This window comes from Heloderma suspectum, chromosome 4 (genome assembly GCF_057233095.1).
Source record: "Heloderma suspectum isolate Gila_16-S chromosome 4, 16-S_ref, whole genome shotgun sequence".
NCBI lineage: Eukaryota > Metazoa > Chordata > Lepidosauria > Squamata > Helodermatidae > Heloderma > Heloderma suspectum.
In genome coordinates, this window is record NC_139461.1 from 77868986 (window position 1) to 77895735 (window position 26750).

The window sequence follows — 26750 nt, forward strand, 5'->3', positions numbered from 1 at the left end:
ATATAGACATTGGTGATCCTGACAAGCAGTGGATATGCATGCGTAGTTACCCTGCATAAATGACTGGAACTGCCCTTTGTGGCCAGTGCTGCCTGATCTTCCATAAAGTCAAGTTGTGAAAGACACTGAGTAGACCCCATACTTCCCACCATTTACTGTGGCTCTCTGAGGGTGCTTCCAGATGGAGGGCTCCTATCCCTAACAACCAAAAAGCTTTGTGCAGCTATTTCATCTTCTCTTCCTCTATGGATTTTTTTTCTGGTAAGAAGAAATGGTGGGAAACACTGGAGAGCTACAAGCTGAAGACAATGTTATCTGTAACATTCTATGAATGGGGCAGTGCGATTGCACAATAAAAGCCTTGTCTGGAAGCATCCTGGGTTTACAGGCAAACCCACAACGAAGGTCTCATGGTCAACTGTTTGGAAGGGAGCTGGGAAGCATCAATCTTTGCTTTTTAGCCACATGACTTATTTATTCTGCTTCAGTGCAGTTAATATGAAGCTGGAACTCTGAAGCCAAACTGAACCCAGTATGCTCCTGGTCACTTGTATCACCTACTAATTGCTTGGTTCTAAGTTAAGCTATAGCCACCATGGTACTTAACAGCACTTTGCAGATTTAAAATCTCCTAGAGCAAAGTCTGTTTGTTAAGAGTTAAATTTCTATATTGGCATTGATTCTTAAGAATCACCCCAGGGCCAGAAGCAGAGACATCAAAGATCCCCATGTCCCCCTTGAGGGCAGATACTGCCACCACAGAGGCAAAGATCTCAGACTGGATCTGAAAGCTGTTGTCCTCAAAGGAATTTGCCTACTAAATCTCTTCCCTCTTCTTTCCTTCTCTTCCCAGTAAGGAAGCACTTGAGTTCGTTATTACTGGAAGCTAGATGCTCGGATTAACTAGACTGTTAACCACTTCAACCAAAGTAGCTTTTCTGGCTGTAGAGCAAGAAACATTTCTTTGATTTATGATGTTTTGACCATTTTTGTTATTACAGTTAAGAATGTTATATATGTAGGTCTGCACTAGTGTAAGTCATCATTCCGACTGTGCTTTGTGCTTCACCGACTTGAACTCATTGCCACTGTGATAAAGCAGAGGGAAAAGGAATTCATGAGCCCTGGGTCTTCTGATTTGCCTTTGCAATTCCAACACACTTTTCATTTTCTACTGGGGTGAGAATTCTTGGGTAGGAGCTGAAAAGGCACACTGTGGCTTCGGAGTACCCATATGTAGCTACCTCCACAATTCCTTCAATAACAGAGGCCTTGCTGTGTGGTCCTTCAACCATTTGAGGTTTGACAGATGGGCATGCAAGACAGGGCTTTCTTGGATACCACCCCTCAGCTTTGGAACACTTTCACCAGGGAAGCCCACTTGCTTCAATCTCTGCCTGTCTTCAAGTGCATGGAACAAACGTGGCTTTTTAAGAGGGCTTTTGGAGATGATTGTGGGTTAGGGTGATTTTGAATTCCTTTCAGCTGCTGTTTTTATTTTGAAATTGGCTCTTTTTATCTTCAATTTTGTATTCTGTTTTATAGGATTTTTATAATATTTAGTGTTAGCTTCCATGAATCATAACATTGATAGAAAGGCAGGATATACATATTTTAAATAAATTAATGAGTACCATAAGTAAACAGTGCTCCCTAACGAGGGCACTATAAACTCACAGGTCCATCCAAAATCTGGATTATACCGAGTGAAAAAAATAATGAGAAACAGTGCTGAATCACATGATTACTTTGGGTGCATATTGATGGATGGTGGAATATTGATGGTCAGTGGCTCTCCAGAAGGAAGTCACTGGACTAGCAATTTGATAATAGCAAGTAAAGAAGAAGTAAAAAATAAGGCTTTTTGATGGCACATGAGGAAACACACACCCCAACCACACAGATGTCCAACCACACAGATGTCATGCTTCCACCCATCCACCCATATCATTAGCAGAGTCAGTGCAAGTGATACCTCAGCAAATCTTCCTCCTGCATCCTCCAAGCCAGTCTACGTAAGCTCCCCATACCTGCAAGGGAACCAAGAATCTAACATTACATGATGTTCACCAGATCTTCTCTTCCCCTACGGAGTCAACTGGTGAATTTTGCCAGAGCCTGGTCTCAAGTAACATTGGGTCCATAGGTTCTGAAAATCATATCATAAGGCTATGTCCTGGAGGTTGAACAATTTTCTTTAGGGTCCATTTCCTTCCAACAAATCTGTAAACGTTAACTGCACCTCTTGGATATCAAAGCCATTGAACTATTTTCTGTCTCCCAGAAAATTTATGGCATATATTCAATCCTCTTCAGTCCTGGAGAACCAAGGGCATTATGCATCATTCTGGACTTAAAGAGACTGAACAAATATGCTCAGTCTTCACCAACCTGATTCCCTCCAGATGTTTTGGAGCACAACTCTGAAAATTCCTGACCACTGGTCATGCTGGCTGGGGTTGATGGTAGTTGAAGTCCAAAACATCTGGAGGGATACAAGGGTAGAAGTTCGAAATGGATACTTTTCATTGTCAGAATCATTCAGAAGAGAGAACTGCTGTCATAAATTGATTTGACAGAAGTGTATCTTTGTGTTTCAGTTCAGTTGAGCTACTGGTTGTTCTTCAGATTTTCATCTGAAAATGAAAAACATACCACAAACCACAAACACTAGCTCTACCAGGCATTACTATTCAGGCTTTTTTCAGGCCCAAGGTCTTCACCAAAATTCTGGATGTTCACCTCATAATGAAGGACATCATGACATTTCCATATTTGGATGATATTGTGGTCGGATTGCTATCCCAGAGTCAAAGAGTCATCGATGTGAACCAGATGCTTTAGTGCCTGCAGAGTCAACAGTTTGTAATAAACAGGAACAATAGCATGTTCTTGCCAGCCCAGAAATTGGAACATCTGGGAATAATTGTGGACATGCTTTTGAATAGGATGATTCTGTCCCCTGAGAGCCAAATAAGGGCCTTGCAGCTCTCAGAAATAGTTCAATAAGAGCATGTGGATCTCATGATACTAGCCTCATTGCTAGACATGACAGTGTTTGCCAGGAGGTGGTGTACTGTTCCTATTTCCATGCCTGTCCTTTATACAGGTTTTTCCATTCATTTAACAAGGATGTGGCAAAGTCCCAGCACAGACTGTTCATTTTACCCCATCGTATCAAGCCAGCACTTCAATGGTGGGCTCTTCCCCAGAGATTCTAGGAAGGGATGCCTGCTAGTTATCACCCTAGGGTTTACATCACAATGAATGTGATGTACAGCCAAGAGCAGGTACTTTAGGAGACACAGTGCAAGGAAGAGTGTCTCAAGAGCGTCATCTGGCTGGAACTGAAGACAACCAAGCTAGTCTTGTTCCAACAGACTCCACAGAAGATCAGTGCATTATTATTCACATGGACAAAGTGCCAGTCAAAGCCTATATAAACCAGCCAAGGGGAGTATACTCTTTAGTTCTCCATCTCTACAAGGACACTACTGAAATGCTATCATGTACAGAGAGGAGAAACCTGGGATATCTTCAGATTAGACTTGTCATATGAGCTCAAACACTACTGTCAACTGGCTGAACCTTCAGGCTTAGATGAGGTGGAATGAGCATTTTATCCCTTGGCATTCCAGAAGATAATCAGACACTTTACATGTCTGGGCCTCTTTGCCTCACTCTCCAGTTAACAGGTAGAGACATTCTATGCAAGGCAGAGATTATGAGAATCAAAGGGAATACAGGCCTTGGACAAGGTTTTTTCTTTATGTCTTTCAACCCAGAATGCTACAGATAATCAAGGACAGTCAGGCAGAAGTGATACAGCTTAGTGTTCAGATCTGATTATATGTCAGTGCAACAGGATCTTCTGATACAAGTTCCCATCCAAACACCTGCATTCAAGAGATGGTTCATTTAACCACCTGAAGGTTGAGCAGCAACAACAATGATTTTGGTTGCTCCCAAGAATGTGTTTTCCAGTTTGGTGTTCTTCAGAAAAGCCTCAATTAATGGGGTCTATAGCTTCATTGGACAGTTTTAATTGCCTGGTTCCAGGAATAGAGCAAGGTCCTAATAGCTGCTTCAGAGGTTCTAGAGCAGGAGTGGGCAACTTGTGGCCCTCCAAATGTTTTGGCCTACAACTCCCATCAGTCCTAAGCAGCATAGCCAATGGTGAAGGATGATAGGAGTTGAAGGTCAAAACATCTGGAGGTCCACAAATTGCCCCAACTCTGTTCTGGAATGTTTGCAATCAGGGCTGCAAAAAGAGCATCAGTGCCAGTGCCCTGAGATGCTACATGTCTACTTTGGCATCTGTCCTGAAGTTGGGGTAGAAAGGATCAATCTCTACACATCTTAAGTGATTACTCTGATTGACCGTCCTGCAGTACACAGATTTCCCACCTAGAGCCTTAGCATCTTTCAGCTGTGGTAGTGGCCCCCTTTGAAGCTTTGGCATCAATTCCATGGAAAGAGCTCACTTGGAGACTATCCCATCATTCTGTCTGACTCCACTGTATCCCATGTAAGGGGAAGAGCATAGATTGGACTCATACAGGGCTCTGAAAGTATATTCAGGGCACATCATTTCAGTCAAGGGAAGTACCTGTTTGTTTCATTTACAAATGCATTTGGGGGGGCATGAAGATAGTAATATGCTGTGTAGGTGACTAAAATAATGCTTCCTATCAAGAGTTGGGGCGTTACAGCACATGCCATGAGAGGTGCAGCAGCCCTTTGGAGTCTGAACTGGTTGAGGTGATCTGTGGAGCAGCATCAGTTCATAGACCGATGATTGCTGATGGCTGCATATCTGTAGACACTGCCTTTGAGAGGTAAATACTGCAGAATATTTGGCGAGACTGGGAGGCGGGGGCTAGGACACAGCAAGTGCCTGATCCACCTGAGACAACTGCTTTTATATTCCCAGTGAAGAGCCCTATGGCCACCAAGGGGAGAAATAGGAATTTTGCTTTAACTGTAAATGACCTGTTCAGTTCTTCCTCTGGATATAGGGCAGTGTAGCCAACTTTAGGAGTGTGCCTTTCCATTGTTTGGTTTAGAGTGAGATTTGACAGGGGCATGCAATACTGCCCCTGTGTTTTGTCCTCTGACCATGATTTCTCTGTTCTTAGTTATATGTTCAGTGAAACTACTGTAATAAATTGAAGAATCATTGGGGCCCAATATTGCTCAAGCACAGCCTCAGAATAAGGGAAGCCTCTTCTCCCAGATTAAAGTTAGAGGAGGACCTTGTCTGATGCCAGGAGAAGGGACAACATTGCAAAGGAGCAAACTGCCCTATATCCCCCAGGAAGAAAAGGAAATTTACAAAATCACTGTCTGCATACAGATACCTTAGAAACCTTGGAAATGCAGAAGTAGTCTGGATGTCACGTAGTCTGTGGGTCAAACTGAACGTTCTTCAAATCATGCATAACTCAGCTATGTGTGATTGTTTTATTTACTTCAGTGTAAGCAGGCACAGCCTTGTTTCAGATCAGGGCTATGGCGCCTCAGGAGGGGAACTTAAGCTCCCCTGCCCCACATTTTCATCCCAAAATTCCACATACACACCCTGTGTGTGGTGTGTGCATGCGCGCACGTGTGGGGAATTAATTTAAAAAAAAGCTTCTTCATTGGAAAAAGGCAATTTGATTTTAGTCCAACATATCTGAAGGGCAACAGGTTGTGGAATGCTGCTCTACCTGCTGGGTATCTGTGCCCAACATCATTGTGAGGTCAACAGATGTGGATTTGCATTGGTGTTAGAACCCTCAGTCCAACGAGTTGTTGGCCCAGTTCTCTGGATAGAGCCACAAGTCCCATTCACTTCAGTAGAACTAATGTGTTTGTAAATAGCTGCTACAATCTGTAGCCCTAGAAGTATATTTCTTCTCTTTTTCAGAACAGAGTTGAAAGCAATGTTAAGAGACAGGTATGAAGCAGCAGCAGCAACAATAATATTGCTCCCCTCCATTTCTGGCAGCGTTAAGCTTGAAAAAATAAACATAGGGCTCCTTTGTTGTATGTGAATAACAATGAATAGTGTTAACCATCAGAACACTACAAGTACAATAAAAAGAGCTTTATTTTTATTTATTTTGTTTACCCTTCAGGATACTGTTTACCTCATCACTATAGGGGAAGCAAGCATTGCATCCTTCTTAGAAACTGAACTGAGTTCATTCTATATCTCCAGGTCTTGGTCTGGCCAGTGATGAAGTGGGCATGTCAGCCTGGGGTTAGGCGAGCTGTATGGGGAGCTGTTGGACTCATTTTTTCCCTCTCACTCCCCGTCTCTTGCATTTCTTTCCCAAACAGTTGTGTGTGTGTGTGTGTGTGTGTTTCCCTTTTTTTAGCTGAAATTATCCCCCCTTCTCCCCCCTCCTATCTAAATTTACTTCACAGCAGATTGTCTTGTAGTAAATCACCAAAAACCCAAATAGCACTAAAGCATTCTGATACAACATTAGCATTTGCTTAACAAGCACAAGATAAACATTAAACAAAGAACTGCATTTCTTTATTAGGAGGCTGCAAGATACATAATCCATGAGCACAAGAAACATGGGACCCAGTGGATATGCAGATGTGTGTTATTTCATTGGCGCTGGGCGGCCTTGTTAGAAAAGGTTTTCATCTGAAGGCTTGGGGGTGGATAGTTGACTGTCCCTGGTGGGGCTGTAACTAGATACAGAGACTGTTGCAAGCTAGGCTGGGCTCCCTGGTGGATGTGCTGATTGGACAGCCTGAGGAAAACTTGGGAAGCATCAGGAAGTGAACTCAATCACCTTGGGGATGATAGGGTAGAACCAGATGAAGGCATTTGACTTCTTTTGTAACTCCCACTAAGGACAGATTGCCAGTGTGATCCAACCTCTATAACTGCAAATCAGACCCTTTCCCCTATGCCGATTTCATTAGAATGGCCAGCATGGTGCACAGAGAGAAGGAGAGAGAGAAGAGGAAAAAAGGTTAGACACAGTAATTTTACAGGCAGGCGGGTACAAAAAATCTGCATAATTAAGCAGTCAAGGCTGCTAATAGGGGAGTTTATATGCTCTGGGACCAGGCAAGGGCAGCGCATATGGATATAGCACTGGATATTAAATCTACGGCATGCAGACTTACTTTGGAGCCCTTAGAGAAAAGGCTAATTATAGAGAGAGGAATTGTGTTTACTGGTCTGTCTTGGGCAAAGATGTTGAAAGAAGTGCAACCAAGTTTTGCAGCTAAACATGAGCATTCTGTTAATAGAGTTATCAGAACAGTCCTTGTGCCTAATTATAGGAAACAAGAGATTCTAAGGCTGCAGCCCTGTGCACAATTACCTCGGAGTAAGCACCATTGAACACAGTGGGACTTACTTCTGAGTAGACATGCATAGAATTGTCCTGTAAGTAACCCATCCTCTTAGTTAACTGAAAAAAATGGTAAACTCCCCCTCCCTCATGCATAAGCATACACATATATGTATATACCTACTAGTAAGTACATGCTGAACATAAAATGTATTCATTATTAAATAGCTGTAACTTAAATCTGAGCCCAAGTCTTTTATCAGTTAAGTATACCTGGCAGATTACTCTAGTTTAACTATTCCTGTTTTAAAAGGGAAAATTGCTTCTAGGTCTAAACCCATTGTCAGGTCTAAACGCATTTAAATAAAAAAGATCATATGAAGGGAAGCTATTATTATTAAAGTTCCTTTAATATATAGTAGATGTATATTTATGTAACACATTCTGACAGGATGGACATTAACTCTTCATAATGTCAGGGCCAGCTCCCTTCACTCCACTGGCCATTGGAGGACCGAATTGTGTGTTCCTGACAGCCTGCTCTGCACTCCATAAGCTAGCCTACTAGTATCGGGTGAGGTGGAAGATGTCCCATCACCAGTACTGAAGTAAGATTCAGCTGCTGGTCTGGACAGCTTCTGTAGATGAATGGCAGGGATGGGGTCCATCTTGTCCTTCCCCTCAGGTAGCAAAGTGTCTTGGTTCCACCCTACATAATACAAATCAAAGGCAGGGAGAGAGGTCCCCAAAGACTCCTTAGACAAGGGCGCATAGTGACAGTTTAGCATGTTCTAGACCAGGGGTAGGCAACCTTTTGGGGCCCATAGGCACATTTGGCAATTTGACACACTGAACTGGGCACCATAACAAAATGGCTGCCGTGAGAGATATGGCTAGTCACAAAGGACAACTAACCTGCCCAAAGACCGAGTACAAGACAGAGGCGGAGTCGGAGCCTAAAAACACGAAACAATACCTTTAAACCCACAATTTTCAGTGCCAACAGAAATATATTTCACATAAGGCAACCCCTTTCTCTCTCCCTTCCCTCTGCCACCTAACTCATTCCCTCTTTCTCACCACCCATAGACACTTGCACTCTCTCGCACGCGCGTGCTCTCTCTCTGTCTCTCTCTCACACACACACACACAAGTACCCTCTGTAACCATCATGCATTCACACATGCATGCATGCATACACACATAAACACTCCCCTCCCTTCTTCTCACTGTAAGCACATGCAAAACCACACTCACTCTTTTTCTACCAAAAAACACTAAACCTTTTATCTCTGCCTCTCACTTTCTTACACACATGCAGCCCCTATCCATTCAGTCACGCAGGCACACAACCCTCACCAACGCCCCCAGGTTGCTCCAAACTGGCTCCCCTAGCCTGTATTGGCTTCCTGCTGCTCTCCGGCCCCACTTCCTGCTGATTTCCCTCACCGTCACTGTTGCCTTTCCTGGCTCCCCTGCTCTCCCCCCCCCCCCGAGTGTACCAGTCAGAAGTGACAAGAATCTGTTTTTCTTTTTTCCCTTTTTTTTTGGTGACTTGGCACACTTGCAGAGGAAAGCATCAGCCTGCAACTGCAAACCATCTTCCATTTTCTAAGGATGTCTCTAAGCTCCATGGGAATTAAGACTGTAGTACCTGGAGGCCCATACTTTGCTGTGAAGTGATCGCAGCTGTCAATTGTTATTTTTATGTCTGGGGGACGGGGGGCACTGGTGTCTTTAGGCACCAAGTTGCCAACCCCTGCTCTAGACAGTAATTGTTCATTTACTTAGAGATCTTTAAAAAAGGGTTGGGAGTTGGAGGCACTGCACTACAGTGGTTCCGCTCCTACTTGGATGGCAGATTCCAGAAGGTGGTGCTGGGGGATTATTGCTCTGTGCCATGGCAATTGTGCCATGGGGTTCCATAGGGCTCTATTTTATCCCCCATGCTGTTTAACATCTACATGAAACCGCTGGGGGAGGTTATCCGGAGGTGTGGGCTGAGGTGCCATCAATATGCGGATGACACCCAGCTCTACCTCTCTTTCTCATCAAAACCAGGTGAGGCAGTGGCTGTTCTGAACCAGTGCCTGGGCACGGTAATGGACTGGATGAGGGCTAATAAACTGAAACTCAATCCAGACAAGACGGAGGTACTGTTAGTGGGTGGTTCGTCTGCCCGGCTAGGTGATATTCAACCTGTTCTGGAGGGGGTTGCACTCCCCCTAAAGGATCAGGTTCGTAGTTTGGGGGTGCTCTTGGATCCAGAACTGTCACTTGAGGCACAGGTGAACTCAGTGGCATGGAGCACTTTTTATCAGCTTAGGCTGGTATACCAACTACTCCCTTATCTGGACAGAGATAGCCTAGCTACAGTTATCCATGCTCTGATAACTTCTCGTCTGGATTACTGCAATGCGTTATACGTGGGGCTGCCTTTGAAAATGGTCCGGAAACTTCAGCTGGTCCAAAATAGGGCAGCAAGATGGTTAACAGGGACTGGCCTGTGAGCTCATATTACGCCAGTACTTTTCCAGCTGCACTGGCTGCCAGTCCATTTCCGGGCCCGATTCAAAGTGCTGGTGTTAACATTCAAAGCCCTTAACGGCTTGGGGCCAGGTTACCTGAAGGATCGCCTCCTCCCATATGTGCCTGCCCGGACCTTAAGATCATCATCAGCGGCCCTTCTCCGTGAGCCCCTGCCAAAGGAAGTGAGGCGGGTGGCTACTAGGAGGAGGGCTTTTTCTGTTGTGGCACCCCGGCTGTGGAATGAGCTCCCTAGTGAGGTTCGCCTGGCGCCTACATTGTACTCCTTTCGGCACCAGGTGAAGACCTTTTTATTTTCCCAGGCATTTTAGCTTTCTAAATTTTTATCTTTGCTGTTTTAAATCTGTATTTTAAACTCCTGTACTGCTGCTAGGTTTTATTGTGGTTGTATTGTTATATTGTGGTTTTAATGTTCTATATATTTTAAATTGTTTTATTGTGTGTTGTTTGGTTTTAATTTTTGTGAACCGCCCAGAGAGCTTCGGCTATTGGGCGGTATAGAAATGAAATAAATAAATAAATAAAAAAGAAAATTAGCGTGCAATCCTATGGCCACTAGACAGCGGCTAGATGGCCATAGGATTGGTCATTTCCTGGAGAACTGCTTCCCCGCCCCCGCCCCTGCCACCTTGTAGCTCCATGCCCTGGGCTCTGGGCTCTGTCTAAACATTCCTTACCTTCTGCTTGGAAGGACAGAATTAAATTAGCCCTTCTGAAGGATGTTGCTCATTAAGCTTTTCAGTGAGGAAGCACTCTGGTAAGTAAAATATAGTTTGGAACATCGCATGAAGTTTAGATGGAGGCCTGCATAAATCCTACAGTACTTTTTTTAAAAGCACCAAAGAAGGCAAAGAAGATTTATGTGCACTTACAGTATGGATGTTCTGTTCCTTTTGCCAATTACACAAAACTGTTATTGTCTCATGACTTCTGCACTGCAGTCTGCAGCTCTAGACTGGAGTCAAGGCCGGGAATCCAAATAGTGGCACAAGTATAGCCATACTATTGAGACCTGCATGCGTGTAACGGTGGGGCCACACCTCTTGTTTTTAAGGTACAAATTAACCCAAAACATCTTTTTTCACACTGAAGTGAGACAGGGGGCCTTATTAATGGCTCTGTGTCTGAGAGATGTGCAGCTGTGTGTTATAATTCCATTTTTACTTCAGCAGCCCCGAACAAACATCAAACTGCATTTTAAACACAGGGGAGTTTAAAACATGGTTTGTCTCTTCAATGAGGCCCAAGGGAGTGACAGACTGCTGGAGTTAAATTTGTTTTATGTAATATTTGTATACTGTCATTCCTCCAAGGAGCTCAGAACATTTAGCTCACAACAACCCCATGAGGTAGGCTAGGTTGAGAGAGAGTGGCATGCTCAAGGCCACCCAGAGAGCTTAGGGTGGCCACATATGCAACGCTAAAAAAAGAGGAGGCCAATTTGTATAACATTTGCATATGCAAATGTATATGTATAGGTGCAAATTTAGAAATAATAACTATAATTTAAATAAAAAATACGCTACATCTCACCATAGTGGAGAAGACTGACTAGGGGACCTGTGTGCCTGCTCAGGCTCCTGCCCAGGTGCTAACTGTTGATGAGCAGCTTCAAAGTCTCTGCGCTCCCTCCTTATGACTTTAAACCATTCTTGGACTGGACACCTCTTCAAATTGAGAACTTCTTCAAAACAGAAGACTCCTCTGTAAAGTAGGACACATGGCCATCCTAAGCGAGCTTCATGAGCGTCATTTGAGATTTGAACCAGAGTTTCCTTGCCCTGGTTCACCACACCGACCTGAAGGTGTTCATGCTCACAGCATCCAGCACACAAGAAAGGAAGCAGCTCTGAGAACAGTGTTGTGAAGTAAACACCCTTGATTTCAATGTAAAAGTAAGATATGTATGTAGTTTTGAAAATAAATGTGCATTTTTTAAAAAAACAGTATTTAATTATTTGTTTACTCAAAAAATCTTGTTCACAATATACGGTGAAATAATATATTGAAGGTAGAGAAAGGATCTAAAACAGGAACATTCAACATTGTTAGCCCCTGAATAACATCTGTGGTTTGAACAATGGACAAAAATGCACCTGAAATACCCCTCACAGTCATCAGATAAATGTGGGAAGGCGTCTTCAGTCATCATCAACCTTCCGTAACTGCCAGTTGTATCCTTATCCACTTCCCCATGCCATAAACGTCCCCATGGCATTGTAGAACATTATTCCCTACACTAAAATCAAAACATAGAAAGACCTAGGGTCAGAGGCATATTTAATTCACTTGATTACTTAAACCCAACCTTTTACTTATTTTTGTAAGTTCTCAGTGGGTGCATTCCCAAGATCACTCAGCACAGTTAGTCACTGAGAACATAAGAAGAGCCCTGCTGGATCAGACTAATGGCCCTTCCAATCCAGCATCCTTTTTGTCATAGTGGCGAACCAGGTGTTTCTGGGAAGCCCGCAGGCAGGGCAGGAAGGCAATAGCCCTCCCTCCTATTGTTGCTCTATAGTAGCTGGTATTTGGAGGCATAGTGCCTCAGAACCTGGAGGTTATATGTTACTGTAGTGACTAGTAGCTATTGATATCCTCCATAAATTTGACTAATCCCCTTTTAAAGCCACCTAAACTAATGGCCATTATCTCATCTTGTGGCAGTGAATTCCATCAATTAATTATGTACTATGTGAAGAAGTATGACCTTTTCACCATACTACCATACTCTTAGTAAAGGTAATAGAAGGGTGAGTTTCCTCTCAAAATTTCTCTTCATACTTACAAGTGGATTAGGGATTGCATTAGTGCCTGTGATTGTGGAACCAGGGACTGTTAGTTCTTCCAGGTTAAATGAGGGTGCTTTCAGATGAGCCTTTAATCCTGCAGTCGCCCTGCCTCATATATGGAATTTTATGGTGGTCCAGATGACGTTGTTTTCCATTTGTAATACTCCCATGTTTTCCCATCTCTTCTTCCCAGAAAAAAAATCTGTTAAAGTGGAAAAGACAGAATGGGTGCACAATGCCTTTTGATCAGTAGTGCTAGGAGCCCTCTGTCTGGAAGCACTTTAATTAATTATGTAGACTATAAAGGTGTTGTCATTTCTATCTATGATATTTCTATCCATTTCTATGGATCTGCCCTTTATTTTTCTCAGCTCATATCTTGATATTCAAGCTGTTCACAACACGGTCTTTTCTTCAGGCTTTTCTCAGCCTCTCGTTCCAGAGTCTACTTTCATGTGGCCATTTATTCTCAGTGTACAGTCCCTGAGGTCATCTACAGAAATGCTGATCAAGCAAAAAAACTGCCCTTTTTTCTGCTCCTTCTGACCAAGCGCACTTATTTATGAAGAGATTCAAGGTTAACCCCACAACTGCTTGTTATGACTGTCCAGCCATCTGAATCTACATGAATCGCAACAAATCCATTTTACCTGCATTGCACTGGATGCCACATAGCATTTAAATAAAAAAATAATTCCAAGAACATGCAGTAGCTTGCATTTTACTGCCAGAGTGAAACTTCACCATCCTACCAAGGGAGCTTTTTGTAATGTTTGTAATGTGCTGCTTTCGTGCTTTAGCAAAGAAAAATGTCACTGCTGGGCTTTATTTTTAACAGACTTTTAAAACATCAATTAATGCAAGCAAATGTAGTAGAGGGTTTCTGGCTTGTTATTTATATGGGTGTGTGAGAGAGAAAGGGAAAAGACCAAGCAGCTAGGGAGAGGAAGGTTATTTTTTTTAACTCCAGACGATTGGAGAACAGAGAGGGAGACTTTGAAAAGCACAAATGGTGGTCAGGTGCCAAGTATCCACCAAAAGGCAATGGGGATTTAGGCCTTTAACTTTCCTCCATGCCTCCAAATATATCATGCAGACTGTGTATTTTTTATTTTCTAGAGTGCATTTTGAGCTGTAGGGAGGTGTAAGCAATGCTGGCCAAGTTTGAAAATTTAAATGTCACTGAAGGACCACACAATTCAAACAACTAATGAAAATAAGTATTTTGACAAGGGGACCAAGCGTAAGCCACAACATAGGGCATTTTCCCTCAGAACAAGTGAGAAAATACTAAATTATCTTCAGTTCAACATTAGTTACACTTGTAATCCCTCTTACTAAATATGCTGCACGTGCATATTGATTATTTCAGGTGTTCCTATCTCAGACTTTTCTGTAGAAAGGATTATTTGTGCGTTGTTTTTACTTTTTGCATCTCTGTTCTTTCTATATTAGGCTAGATTCGACATGCCATGGTCTGGTTTACTCATAACTTGACCCTGAGAGTTCTACTTCTAGTGAGATTAGATTTGAGTAGGGATGTCAGAGAATTCCGCCACGGACCCTGATGAGGCCGGATTCCAAGAGCACTCACCTCTGTGCCCCTCCGGAATCCGTCCGGGCCAGCTCCTCCATGTGGTGATGCTGCGGAGCCAGCCACTGGCTCTGCAGCGCTGGCGATACGGCCACCTGCCATTGCCGTGCCGTATCGCTGTGTTAGGTCCGGACGCAAATGGCGTCCACTACGCCATTTGCGTCCCTGTTTTCATGCGATAAGCTACACAAATTATATTTTTACGTAGATATTTGCATAGCCTATCCCATGAAAAAACAGGGACGCAAATTCGCCATTTTTCAGAAGCTTACGTGACAAGCATTAACAATCCTACAGACTGAAGCCAGTAATGTCTTCCTCTTGATGCCTTCACTTTTTTTTTTTACTTCCAAAATATTCTTGCTTTTCAAAATATGACTGGGGGTAATACTGTTTCATGTTTTTGCCATGCCATTGGCTAGTAGTAAATCCCTGTGCACATCTCTAGGTTTTTTAAGATCTTGAGTTGTTGCTTGGGTAAAAGAAAAGAGGGAGGAGAGAAATGAATTTGGCCTGCTTTACATCAAGGTACTGATTTTTCCTCTCTGTTTGTAAAAAGGCTGACAAGTAAGCATAACATGACTAGCGCTGTCAGGAAGTATATAAACTTGCTAGCTTCAGGATTCCTGATGAAGACACTTAGGCAGTTTTAAAGTAATGTCTGGGATTCAGAGCTGACAGCCAGAGGCTTCCAGGGGGCCAAGTCCAGTGGAGTTACATATATAACATTTTAAAAGTGCTTCCACATACTTTTATTTGCTCATCATAATTTTTCTTGATTTTAAAATTTAGACTTAAAAAAATATAGGGTTTACAGCTGGGTGGTGAAGCAGATAGTTTGGCATGCATTAAAAACGCTGTTGTTCAGGCAGGCGTTTGGGGTGGGTTAGGGTATTTTAGAAAATGTTTTTATTGTAGAATGTTATTGTTTTAGACTGTTTTTATTGTATGTTGTACATCGCCCAGAGTGGCTGGGTGACCAGCCAGATGGGCGATTAATAAATTTAATAATAATAATAATAATAATAATAATAATAATAATAAAATACAGAATGTCCCAGGTATAATCCCTCACTTTTCCAGTTAAATGGATCAGGGTCAGACCCTGGGGAGCTTCTGTCAGTTGGAATAGTCTGTAGTGGACTTGATGGACCACTAGTGCGACTCAGTATATGGGAGCTGCATAACTAAGCCTGTCAGGTACTGTCACCACTATTCTCATGTTAAAGATGGAGTAACTGAGGCTGTGAGGGTATGATTTGCTCAAGTTACCGAATGAATTGTTGACTGAGGTAGGATTTGAAGTTTGAACCAATCTTTCCATTCTAATATTCTCTCCATTGGGTCACAATGGAATTAATAAAACTTTGCCTATGCAGTCAACATGTATACAGTATTTAAACTTTTAAGCAGCAGCGTGAATGATCTGGTATGGGACTTCATCATAAAGCAGAGAAATTAAATATGTATTATGGCTGAAAAACCTTTGTAATGCTTCATTATAGCCTCAGTAATATTTAATAGTGAATCGTTCCACCTTTTTCTTTTTCTTTTTTGCTGCTGCTGGCACCAGGAATTGTAGGATCAACCTACTTTGATTATTGGTTTTCATTAAATGATACTCCTTGGCTTATAGATGCCTCATTTGTCTTTCTGCTGTCCTGGTCTTCCACATTGGCAGTTGTATTTGTGCTTGAATGTACTTTCATCAAGGATTTCCATTCCTAATTGAGTTATCATAATTTAGGGCAGAGGACTCATTATTGTAACCCTGTCATGATCACCAGTATGTTTCTGTTTCCACTTGGGTGAAAGCACCATTGTAGCAAAGGAAAGAATTTTGTATTATTTTTTTCAGAGTCATGTGGAATGTATGTAGGAAATGAGCAGTGGTAGGCACAAAATGAGCAATGGTATTATTTGTAATGGTTGCAGTGCTACAGCGGCGCATATGCACAGGGTTATGCAAAAAGAAATAGTGAGGTGTCATTATGTATATTAAATGCATTGGAATCATTTTCTACTTCTCCGCTTCATCTCTGCCATTTGATCCTTCTAAAATAAGTTCAAACTACAGGTGTATCTTGAATATTGTACAGCTGGAAAGAATTCAACTCATCATGCTCTCTGCATGAAGGGGAAGAGGAGGAGCAGCAGCTTAGTAATACTTGCTCTTTTATGATTATGAAACAAGGGAATGTTGGAGCCTGATGTATCCATTAAAGTAGGGTTAGAACATGTAGGGCCCACTAGCCAAATCCGTCTACCAAGGCTTTTTGTGAGGCCATGTATTACCACAGATCAGGTGTGTGAGGAGGGGAGCATTCCTATATTATACGCTAAGTAGTAATGGGGAAGTGCTACTCCTGCATGCTTTAGGATTTTCCTTTTCAGAGTTGAACATGTGAATAACGTTAATTTGTTGCATTTCTTCATCTGGAAAAGCCTACACACTTTATTCTGTTGTCTATACTTATGGAAAGAACAGCATATGATACTGGGTCATTAATCTGGCCATAGGAGATGTAAGGGGGATGCTCGATTGCATGCCCATTAGAAAATTATTTCCTTCAGCAGATTGTTTCATATTTCAGTATGAGATAAAGAAGCCTATTGCACGTATGCAAATGGGGTAGAAATAGGGCCTGTCTGGTAAACATTATTCCTGGCTGCTGATTGCAGCCTGCCTTTGGAGTTAGCTCACCATGGGTAAACATGGTGAATTGCCCAGCATCATCATACTGTCTTTTCCCTTCACTCTTGCTTTGTTTGTCTTAGAATAAAACACTATGAGTAAGAACCATTTTATTTCCGACAACATGTGGCACAATTTTGGCATAAGGCAAGTGTTACAAAGCAGCTGCAGCAGTTAAAGTAGCAGCAGCAGCAGCAGAAAAAGCTGCAGTGGTAGGACTTGTCATCATTACACCAACTGTATTTGAAGGTTCCTCATCCCTGCATTTACCACTGATAGAGCCTAGAGCAGTATTTGCCCATTTAACTTTGAAACCCTGCCCTAAGCGTTGTACCTAAATGCTGTTTCTCATGAATGGGGGAAGAACCAGCGACACTCAAAACGCAAAAGAATGACATCCCAAAATATAAGGTGATTATCTTGGAATCCCTGGTGATGTAGTATATTCTTGGCAAAACTATATTTAGGTAAAAAGGGAGTCGGAAGGAAAGGGGAGGGGGAAGAAAAGAAGAAGTAGAAAAGGGGAGGAAAAGGAAAATCTCAGTTTGATTGGGTGAACATTCAAAAGCATTTATCTCTAAGACAGAACCCTAGCAATTTACTGCAGCTCCAGTGGTAATAATAATAAATGCATTTTTTACAGCCAAATGGTTCAAGCAGCCAACAACGTTACCACTATATAATTAATAACAATAAGCAATTAAAGAGAACAGCAGGTTACAGCGATAAAGCACTGAAATATATTAGCTCAAAAAAGAAATACAGAACAGTTATGTGAAAAAGGAGTGCATTGGGTCAATTTATAGCCCTTTTACTTCTAGATAAAGGGTACATATCCCCACTTAACTTCTGCTGTGAAACCTTCATTCATTCTAGTTGGGCTTGTGTGGGAATCTTGTGCAAACCCCACCAGAAAAAAGATTGCACAGTAGACTGGTGGATTGCACCCAAAATCTACAACTTCTAATGAAAAGGATGACATATAACCAGGTATAACCAGGGTAGATAAAAACCACAAAGTGCAGCATAAAACAATATAAAAAATGAAAACTTAAAACCACAGTATAACAGTACAACCAGAATAAACCTAACTGCAGTGCAGAGATACAGATAACATACAGATTTAAAAACGGTCTTCATCTGGTGCTAGAAGGTGTACAACATAGGTGCCAGGCGAACCTTTCTAGGGACCTCATTCCACAGCCGGGGTGCCACATTCCTGGTAGCCACCCGCCTCACTTCCTTTGGCAGGGGCTCACAGAGAAGGACCACTGAGGATGATCTTAGGGTCCAGGCAGGCACATTTGGGAGGAGGTGATCCTTCAGATAACCTGGCTCCAAGCCTTCAAAGGCTTTGAATGTTAACACCAGCACTTTGAATCGGGCCCGGAAATGGACTGGTAGCCAGTGCAGCTGGAAAAGTATTGGCATAATGTGATCTCATTGGCCAGTCCCTGTTAGCAATCATTCTTGTTCCAGAAGGCCTTTGGGACATAGTTGGAACCTGGGGGTAATGCTGCTAAAATGCTGTTTTAAAATGCTGTTTTAATGTTTTCATATAATTTTAATTGTATTGTTGTTTAATTTTAAAAAAACTTTTGTTGTATATCTTCATATGTTTTAATTGTATATGTTTTAATCTTTGTAAGCTGCCTTGTATCCCAGTACTAGGGAAAAGGCAGGGTATAAATAAATATAACAACAACAACAATGCATTGCAGCAATCCAGATGAGAGGTTATCAGAGCATGGATAACTGTAGCTAGGCTATCTCTGTCCAGATAAGGGCATAGTTGGTATACCAGCCTTAGCTGATAAAAAGTGCCCCCTGTCATTGAGTTCACCTGTGCCTCCAGTGAAAGTTCTGGGTCCAAGAACACCCCCAAACTACAAAGCTGATCCTGTAGGGGGAATGCAACTCCCTCCAGAACAGATTGAACATCACCTATCCCTGCAGATGGACCACCCACTAACAGTACCTCCATCTTGTCTGGATTGAGTTTCAGTTTATTGGTCCCCATCCAGTCCATTACATGCCCAGGCACTGATTCAGAACAGCCACTGCCTCACCTGGGTTTGATGAAAAAGAGAGGTAGAGTTGGGTGTCATCTAAATATTGATAGCACTTCAGCCCACACCTCCGGATAACCTCCCCCAGGGATTTCATGTAGATGCTGAACAGCATAGGGGATAAAATACAGCCCTGTGGAACCCCATGGCATATGTAACTATCTTCACCAAATAATGCCCTTGGAAGAGGGGGAGCAAGGCACCTCTGGGGAAACCCTCTCTCAGTGAGGGTATCAGGACTTGGCCCAGTTTGGGCCCTTTACTTAGCACCACTTCTCAATGCTCTTCTATGGTCAGTGAGTCCTATTCACATGTTACTTGTGGGTAGGACACTCACAAGGTGAAGCAGGAGTGGGACCGTACTGATGGTTCCACCCGGGGTGGGTGTTGTCCTCTGTCTGCTGTTATCTGCAAAGGAACTCCTATGCATAAGCAGCTACTTGCATGTAGGGGCTCCATGTGAATGGGACACCCAGTTGCATGGGCATCCTGATCATGTATAGCACTTATGTGCATGCAGTTGCTCAGGTGTGTAGGGGTTCCTTTGCAGATGAGCACACTCAACTAATGGACATCAGAAGGCAGGGCTACTCCAGAGATGTGATGTCAGGAGCGAAGCCAGGAGTATCCCTGCCCCCCTCTTCTCCATGGGTAACGTGTGAACAGGGCTATGGTATAAATACAAAATGTACAATTATGTACAATTGTTGTACATATGTTGTACCAAATTATGTACAATTAAACTCATGTCCACTTGAAAATCCCATGGTTTTCTTCTCTCTTTTTAGATGTCAACCCCAGAGTTTATTTTAGATGATAGGGGTCAGTCCCAAAACAAATATAGTGAAACTAGGCTGATCCCTGTTTTCTCCCAAACATTTACAAGTCCTTGCAGACAGGGATGTAACTTACAAGAATGAATGTGTATCTTTTAAAGTAATATGAGAAGCAGCTCCCTGTCATTGCCATCTTTGTCTATTGTAAGCTTGAATAGAAAATTAGTGTAAATGAGAAAATTAAGTGGTTGACCACCCAGAGAGCTTTGGCTATTGGGAGGCATAGAAAAGTAATAAGTAAACAAATACAGTAAAAATGAACTTAAGGTATATGAGTTGGGATCCAAAGGTGATGTCATGCAAGCAGAGTGTGTTTCACATCTTAAAATGTGTTTATACACACTCACATACACATACATACATAACTTTTTAAATCTATAAATTTTAAAATTTAAAATTTTTAATCTATAGATTTATAAACTGGATGCTCTACTGGTGGTCATTTGTTTTGTTTTGGAGTGCTGTATCATGTGCATCGCATTGCCTGCATATCAGTTGATTCATATTGATTAATGCATAAAGCCGTTAATTCAGTGTTAGTGAAAACACAGCTTTAGCCAATCCGTAAAATTCAGTGTTAGTGAAAACACAGCTTCAGCCAATCCGTAAAATATTCAAACTGGAGGTGTTGGATTTAAACTGGCATAATCTCATTCAGGTCAGAAGTATTTTGCTGGTTTAGTCAAAGTAATGTGACATTTTCTGTGCTGTGATTGCTTATCAACAGATTTACACTTTAGCCTTAAACATTTTTTAGTAAATCTTACTGAAATCAAAGGAGCCTCCTTTCAAGAAGCATCTATGAGTTATTTAAATAAGATTATTCTATGCATTTTCTGGAGGAAGTTATTTGTGAATTGCAACAAAATATTTTTATGGGGTCAAGCAATGCACATTTTCTCACATTAAAACAAAAATTTGATATTTAGTTATGGAAAGAGTGACATAACTTTGATATGCAGCTGAAATTCTCAAATAGGCTACAGAAGCAATCATAGTTTCAACCCCAGATTTAAGTGCAACCTTGTGGGAGATGTGGCAGTTTTGATTCTTGTACTTTCGTCTTATTTTTAGATGCAGAGAGTAGGATAATTTTCTATGCATCTACTTCAAAATCTACTTTATCTCCATGCATAATATCCTACATACGCCACACCTGCTTAAATATCATAATTTGCTTGTGCTAGCTATAAAGTGATAAGCACTGGATGTAGATGGCAGCCTTAAAGGCCCTGGTTACATGTTTCCTGGAGTGACATGCTTGTTACTACCTCTGTGGCAGCAGAGGGAGCAGTTACTACCTCTAAGCTACCCCTGGATAACAGTTACATTTTCTGTGACAAGCTTCTGTGTAGCTCAGGTAATGTTTAAATATGTTGGGCACTGACTGCACAGATCTTGACCATGTCATCATCAGCCCTCTGGGAGAGGGAGTGCAGTAGCCATAAGAAAGACCCACATGACTAGTCTCCCCCCACCCCACATGTCACTGATTCAGGAGTCAGTCACAGAAAGCTGCTCGCACAGGGCTAAGCTCATCATTAAAGCAGGGATGGGCAACTTCTGGCCATCCAGATGTTTTGGCCTACAACTCCCATCAGCCCTAGGTAGCATAGACAATGGTGAGGGATGATGGAAGTTGTAGACCAAAACATCTGGAGAGCCACAAGTTGCCCACCCCTTCTTTAAAGGGCCCTATAGTTGGGGCTGATTGTGTGTTACATGCCATGTTGGTGATAAACTTCCAAATGGAGCAGGTGTCACAAGCATAGTAGTAGCCACAGGAACTGTCCTTAACCATGTGAGTGGAACAAGCATATGTTACCTGATGTGACATGGGAGCAGTCACAGAGGAGGAAGCAACCATACCATTCCAGGTAGCACAAAAAGCAGAGTCTAAGACTAATGTTTGATCCAGTCGTGTTCTCTATGCTGCCTGAAAACTTTAATTAATATCTCTAGTTTAAACCATCTATTTTATATGTCGGACAAAATGTATAGCAGAAGAAAAGGGCAATGTAACAAAACAGCTTTATGTCAGACTTTGTATATCAACATACTATACTGCATATATTGTGACTGATTCTAGTTTAAGTAATCCTAGGGAAATTTGACTCTATGCAATTTTGCTAATTTATAATGTTTTGAAAGGCAAATAATACATCTGAGGTAGCAAGCAGTTCTTTATAGCCTGGTGTGGCTGCTTTCCCCCCATTTTTTCTTCTGCAGGGAACTATTGTGACACTTACCATACATCCTGCACAAAAATTATGTGATGAAAGAGATGTGTATAGTACACAGTTTGTATGGCTCATCCACTATAGTGTAGAATTCATATTGACTGGCTACTTGTCTCAATGTTAGAAGATGTTTTTCCTGTAGACGTGACTTTAGAACAGGTAGCATTTAGTTTATGCTGCATGAAGTATCCATGAAGTATCCTCTTTCAATTTTACCAATTTGTGTTTTTTTTGTGTAGAACTCGATGGTAGATATACCAGTACTTCCACCAGTTCCAGAAGTCCCAGACGGGTGGGAAATACTAGTAGGTATTTAACATCAAACAACAGAGAAAGCTCTCTCTTGTCACATGATTTCCACTAAAAAAAATGCACTCAACACAGTAAGACAGAATTACTTTCAAAGCTGAGCGAATCAGTGCTTTAAAATAGCCCAGAACTTTTTGATTCTGACTAAAATACATTTTCCATAATGTTAATGTAACTTTTATTAATAGTACTTCTCCCTTCAGAAACACGCATCTATATTATGTAGTTTTAATTGTTCATTTTATTATAATTTTATGTAATTTGCTGTTGAAGGGCGGTACAAGAAACTTTTATTTCCGAGAGAGAAATGTTATACAAGCACACAATTAGAAACCTGGAACTTGAGGGGATGTCTATACAAACTTAAAACATTTCATGGCTTGCTCCCCAAGGAACTTGGAAATTGTAGTCTTTCTGTGAGCGAGGTGAATAATTTTTTACAGATAATTCTGAGCATCCTCATAAAACTAAAATATCCACGGTGCTTTGGGAATGTCATGGCATTTAAACTAGTATAATAGCTGCCTGCAGTATGCACACCCAATTTAACTAATCTGTAAAGGGTACTATCTAAACTCTGATCCTACACTGATTATGGCAGCCTTCCCCAAACTAGTGCCCTCCAGATGATCTGGACTTCGAACCCCATCAGCCCCAACCAGCATGGCCAGTGATTAGGAATGCTGGGGGTTGTAGTCCAAAACATCTGGAGGGCACCAGGTTGGTGAAAGCTGGACTATGGCCTGATTCAGACTTTATGATGTAGTTGCTACTCCTCTAGGGAAGGTTTTCAAGTCGTAGTAGTAATGTTTGAAATTCAGCATTACATGATTCTCTTGAATTTCAAGGCACTTCCCACACCACTATCTCCCCTTATTTGGGACAGATGGCCCACATGACGAGAAAGGACAGCTATTTCTGATGTGACATGGGAACCAACTTTGAGAGAGGGAACATTTATACTGGATCTGGATCTGTAGTCAGAAATATTCCATTGTCTTCAATGAGAGCAGGATCAGACATTTGGCAGTGGTGTATTTGGGGTTTTTTATTTCATATAAAATAGGCTTTGCCATAGAAGACAGGTATATTTTAATATACTCATTTTTATTATGGATTTCAAACCTGGCAAATAGAAGGGATTGATTATTTCACTTTTGCAAAATTGTTAACAAGACAAAAATATAATTTTTGTTTGGTGAAGTACAGTAATTGAACATTAGCGGTTCCAAAATGATGGGTTATTGGGAACATGTAGCCAAAGAGATAAAGGAATCTAAGTAGCTCAGCTACAAAGTAGATATTTTGACACCATTGGCAAAGTATTCAAATCCACTAGAGTATACATCGTGGAGTTCCGAGGCCCTCCCTTCCTAACCCACCTGGTTCTGGCTTGTTGAGCCCAAAAGGTTTCCTTAACCCACTTGTTGCCCCGGTTGCACAAACCAGCTGCCTTTTGATGGAATCACAGAGTTAGAAGTGAATAAAGGTCACCTCCTCCACTCCCTGCCCAATGGTAGGACTGCCTCCCACACACCGGCTCTCAAAGAGTTCTAGCCTCTGGCTGCCAATCAGTTGCTGTACTGTAATAATATGCCGCCTGAGCCCACTGAAACCTTCTCCTGCCCTTTCCCATTGCTTCCCTGTTGCATGGCTATTTCTTGCTTCCCTATAGCATCCCTTCCTTTTGTCACTGATCGTTCCAAAATTTCAAAAATATATGTACTGTATTGGCAACCGTGCAGAGGGAAAGTCCATTCCCATCTGCTGCTGAAGCTGAGTGGCTGCCTCCAACAAATTGCTGCCCTAGACATTTGTCTAAAGTCATCTACTATGAGTCCAGTGATGCTGGAACAGATAAGATCTGCCACTTCGTTCCACTTAAGTTACCAATATTTGGTATGGAGGGGAGGGTGGAAATCATACCATTTCAGTTAGATTGAAATTTAAATTCAGACTAATAATTTTAGTTACACTTTTAAAGCAAAAAGCAGAGGGGAATACAAAACCATTTGTAGGATATGCAATATAACATAGGCTGTAATAGCAACAGCATAATATCATAGAATAGTAGGGTTGGAAGGGGCCTACAAGACCATCGAGTCCAGCCTCCTGCACAATGCAGGAATCCAAGTCAGAGCATCCCTGACAGATGACTGTCCAGCCTCATCTTGAATGCCTCCAGTGTGGGAGAGCCCACCACCTCCCTAGAGAATTGGCTCCATTGTCGTATTGCTCTAACAGTCAGGAAGTTTTTCCTGATGTTCAGCCAGAATATGGCTTCCTGTAACTTGAGCCCATTATTTCCTGCACTCTGGGATGATCGAGAAGAGATCCTGGCCTTCCTCTCCATGACAACCTTTCAAGTACTTGAAGAGCGCTATCATATCTCCCCTCAGTCTTCTCTTCTCAAGGCTAAACATGCCCAGTTCTTTCAGTCTCTCTTCATAGGGCTTTGTTTCCAGTCCCCTGATCATCTTTGTTGCCCTCTCCAGCTTGTCTGCATCCTTCTTAAAGTGCGGTGCCCAGAACTGGACACAGTACTCAAGATGAGGCCTAACCAGTGCTGAATACAGGGGAACTATTACTTCCCAGGATTTGGAAGCTATGCTTCTATTAATGCAGCCCAAAATAGCATTTGCCTTTTTTGCAGCCACATCACATTGTTGGCTCATATTCAGCTTGTGATCGACAACAATTCCAATATCCTTCTCGCTTGTAGTGTTGTTGAGCCAAGTATCCCCCATCTTGTAACTGTGCATTTGGTTTCTTTTTCCTAGGTGCAGAACTTGGCATTTATCCCTGTTAAATGTCATTCTGTTGTTTTGTTTTCTGCAGAGCGCTCCAGTCTGTCAAGATCATTTTGAATTTTGTTTCTGTCTTCCAAGGTATTAGCTATCCCGCCCAATTTTGTGTCATCTGCAAATTTGATGAGCATTCCCTGCACTTCCTCCCCCAAACCATGTACCCCGCTTGTAACCTCTACTCAGTTTGAGAAGATCCCATTGATAAGCACTCTTTGAGTCTGATTCTGTAGCCAACTGTGGGTCCACCTGAAAGTTGTTTCATCTAGCCCACTTTGAGCTAGTCTGCTAATCAGGATATCATGGGGCACTTTGTCGAAAGCTTTGCTGAAGTCCACTGCATTCCCACAGTCCATAAGGGAGGTGACTTGATCAAAAAATGAGTTCAGATTCATCTGACAGGACTTGTTCTTGACAAATCCATGTTGGCTTCAAGTAATCACTGCATTGTTTTCAAGGTGCTTACAAATGGATTGCTTTATAATCTGCTCCAGAATTTTCCCAGGGATTGATGTCAGACTGAGTGGGCTGTTGTTCCCAGGTTCCTCCTTTTTACTCTATTTGAAGATAGGGACAACATTAGCCCTCCTCCAGTCATCTGGCACTTCTTGAAGGGCATAAACAAACCACACCCATAGAGAGTCCAACTTTGAATCTTTTGTTGATAACTCCAGGCTACATGGTCAAGGCCTATCAGGATCAAAGGAAGGGTAAACCCAGACTTGCGGGGAGTTCTGTGCCACCACTTTCACATTGGTAACTCCACACTGTATGTGTCCAGGCAGAGGAAAGTCCAAAAGTCGTAGATCAAACCCAGCCTGCTAGTACACTGAGCTGACAACAAACAGACACACACAATCCACAGCTACAAGAATTCAAGTCTATGAAAAGCCTCACAGTACTTTTCATAGCAAGTCCTTAACAATCCAAAGTTCCAGTCCATGTGCAGAGTGCCTCCAAAAGCCCAGATGACGATGGATCCAAACAGAGAAGGCTTCGGGCAATGAAGATGAGATGTTCCTAGCAAAGGCTCTTTGACTTTGCACCAGCTTAAAAAGGAAGGCATGTCCGTAAGACACCCTGTCTGGATCCCTTGACAGACAAGGGCCTTTAGCCTTTCAGCAAGGCCCCTGTCTAATCAGGGTGGCACTTCTCAGCCCTCCAGCAGTGACGCTTCAGCCTGGGCGACCCTCCTGCAAACCCCACCCCACCTCTGTCAGGTTCTCATGGACAGGTTCCAGCCTCCCTGCCTGCCAAGGCTGGACCAGCAGGTGGACAGGGAGTTGGGTGACTCCCCCTGGCTCTGCTCTGAGAACACTGGCAGAGAGAAGCTCACGCAGACGCCAACATCCCAGAGGCTGGATAGGCCCAAGCCCTTCCAGGCTACTTCTAATCAAATCCTGGCTATAATGCTGCCCCAGGCTGCCCCCCCGATTCCTCCCCCCCAAATTCCCACCACCCTGGGGGGGAGGGGTTACGAAAAAAAGTCTATTTCTGACTACCAGATGCTAGAAGCTAACAACAGAGGAAGCTATCATGATGATTCCCTACTTGTGA

General features: G+C 42.4%; 1 protein-coding gene across 2 annotated transcripts in view; it reads left to right on the forward strand.

Moving 5' to 3' along the window:
- The window catches only part of ZNF521 (zinc finger protein 521), a 409617-nt gene that overhangs the window by 306724 nt on the left and 76143 nt on the right, over window positions 1-26750 (forward strand). The window contains exon 7 of one of the 2 annotated variants that reach the window (XM_084849673.1): window positions 22320-22385. The exons of the other annotated variant lie outside the window; for it this stretch is intronic. Within the exon in view, the coding sequence (XP_084705799.1) occupies window positions 22320-22385 (66 nt within the window). The remainder of the gene's footprint in view (window positions 1-22319; window positions 22386-26750) is intronic. 2 annotated transcript variants of the gene reach the window in all.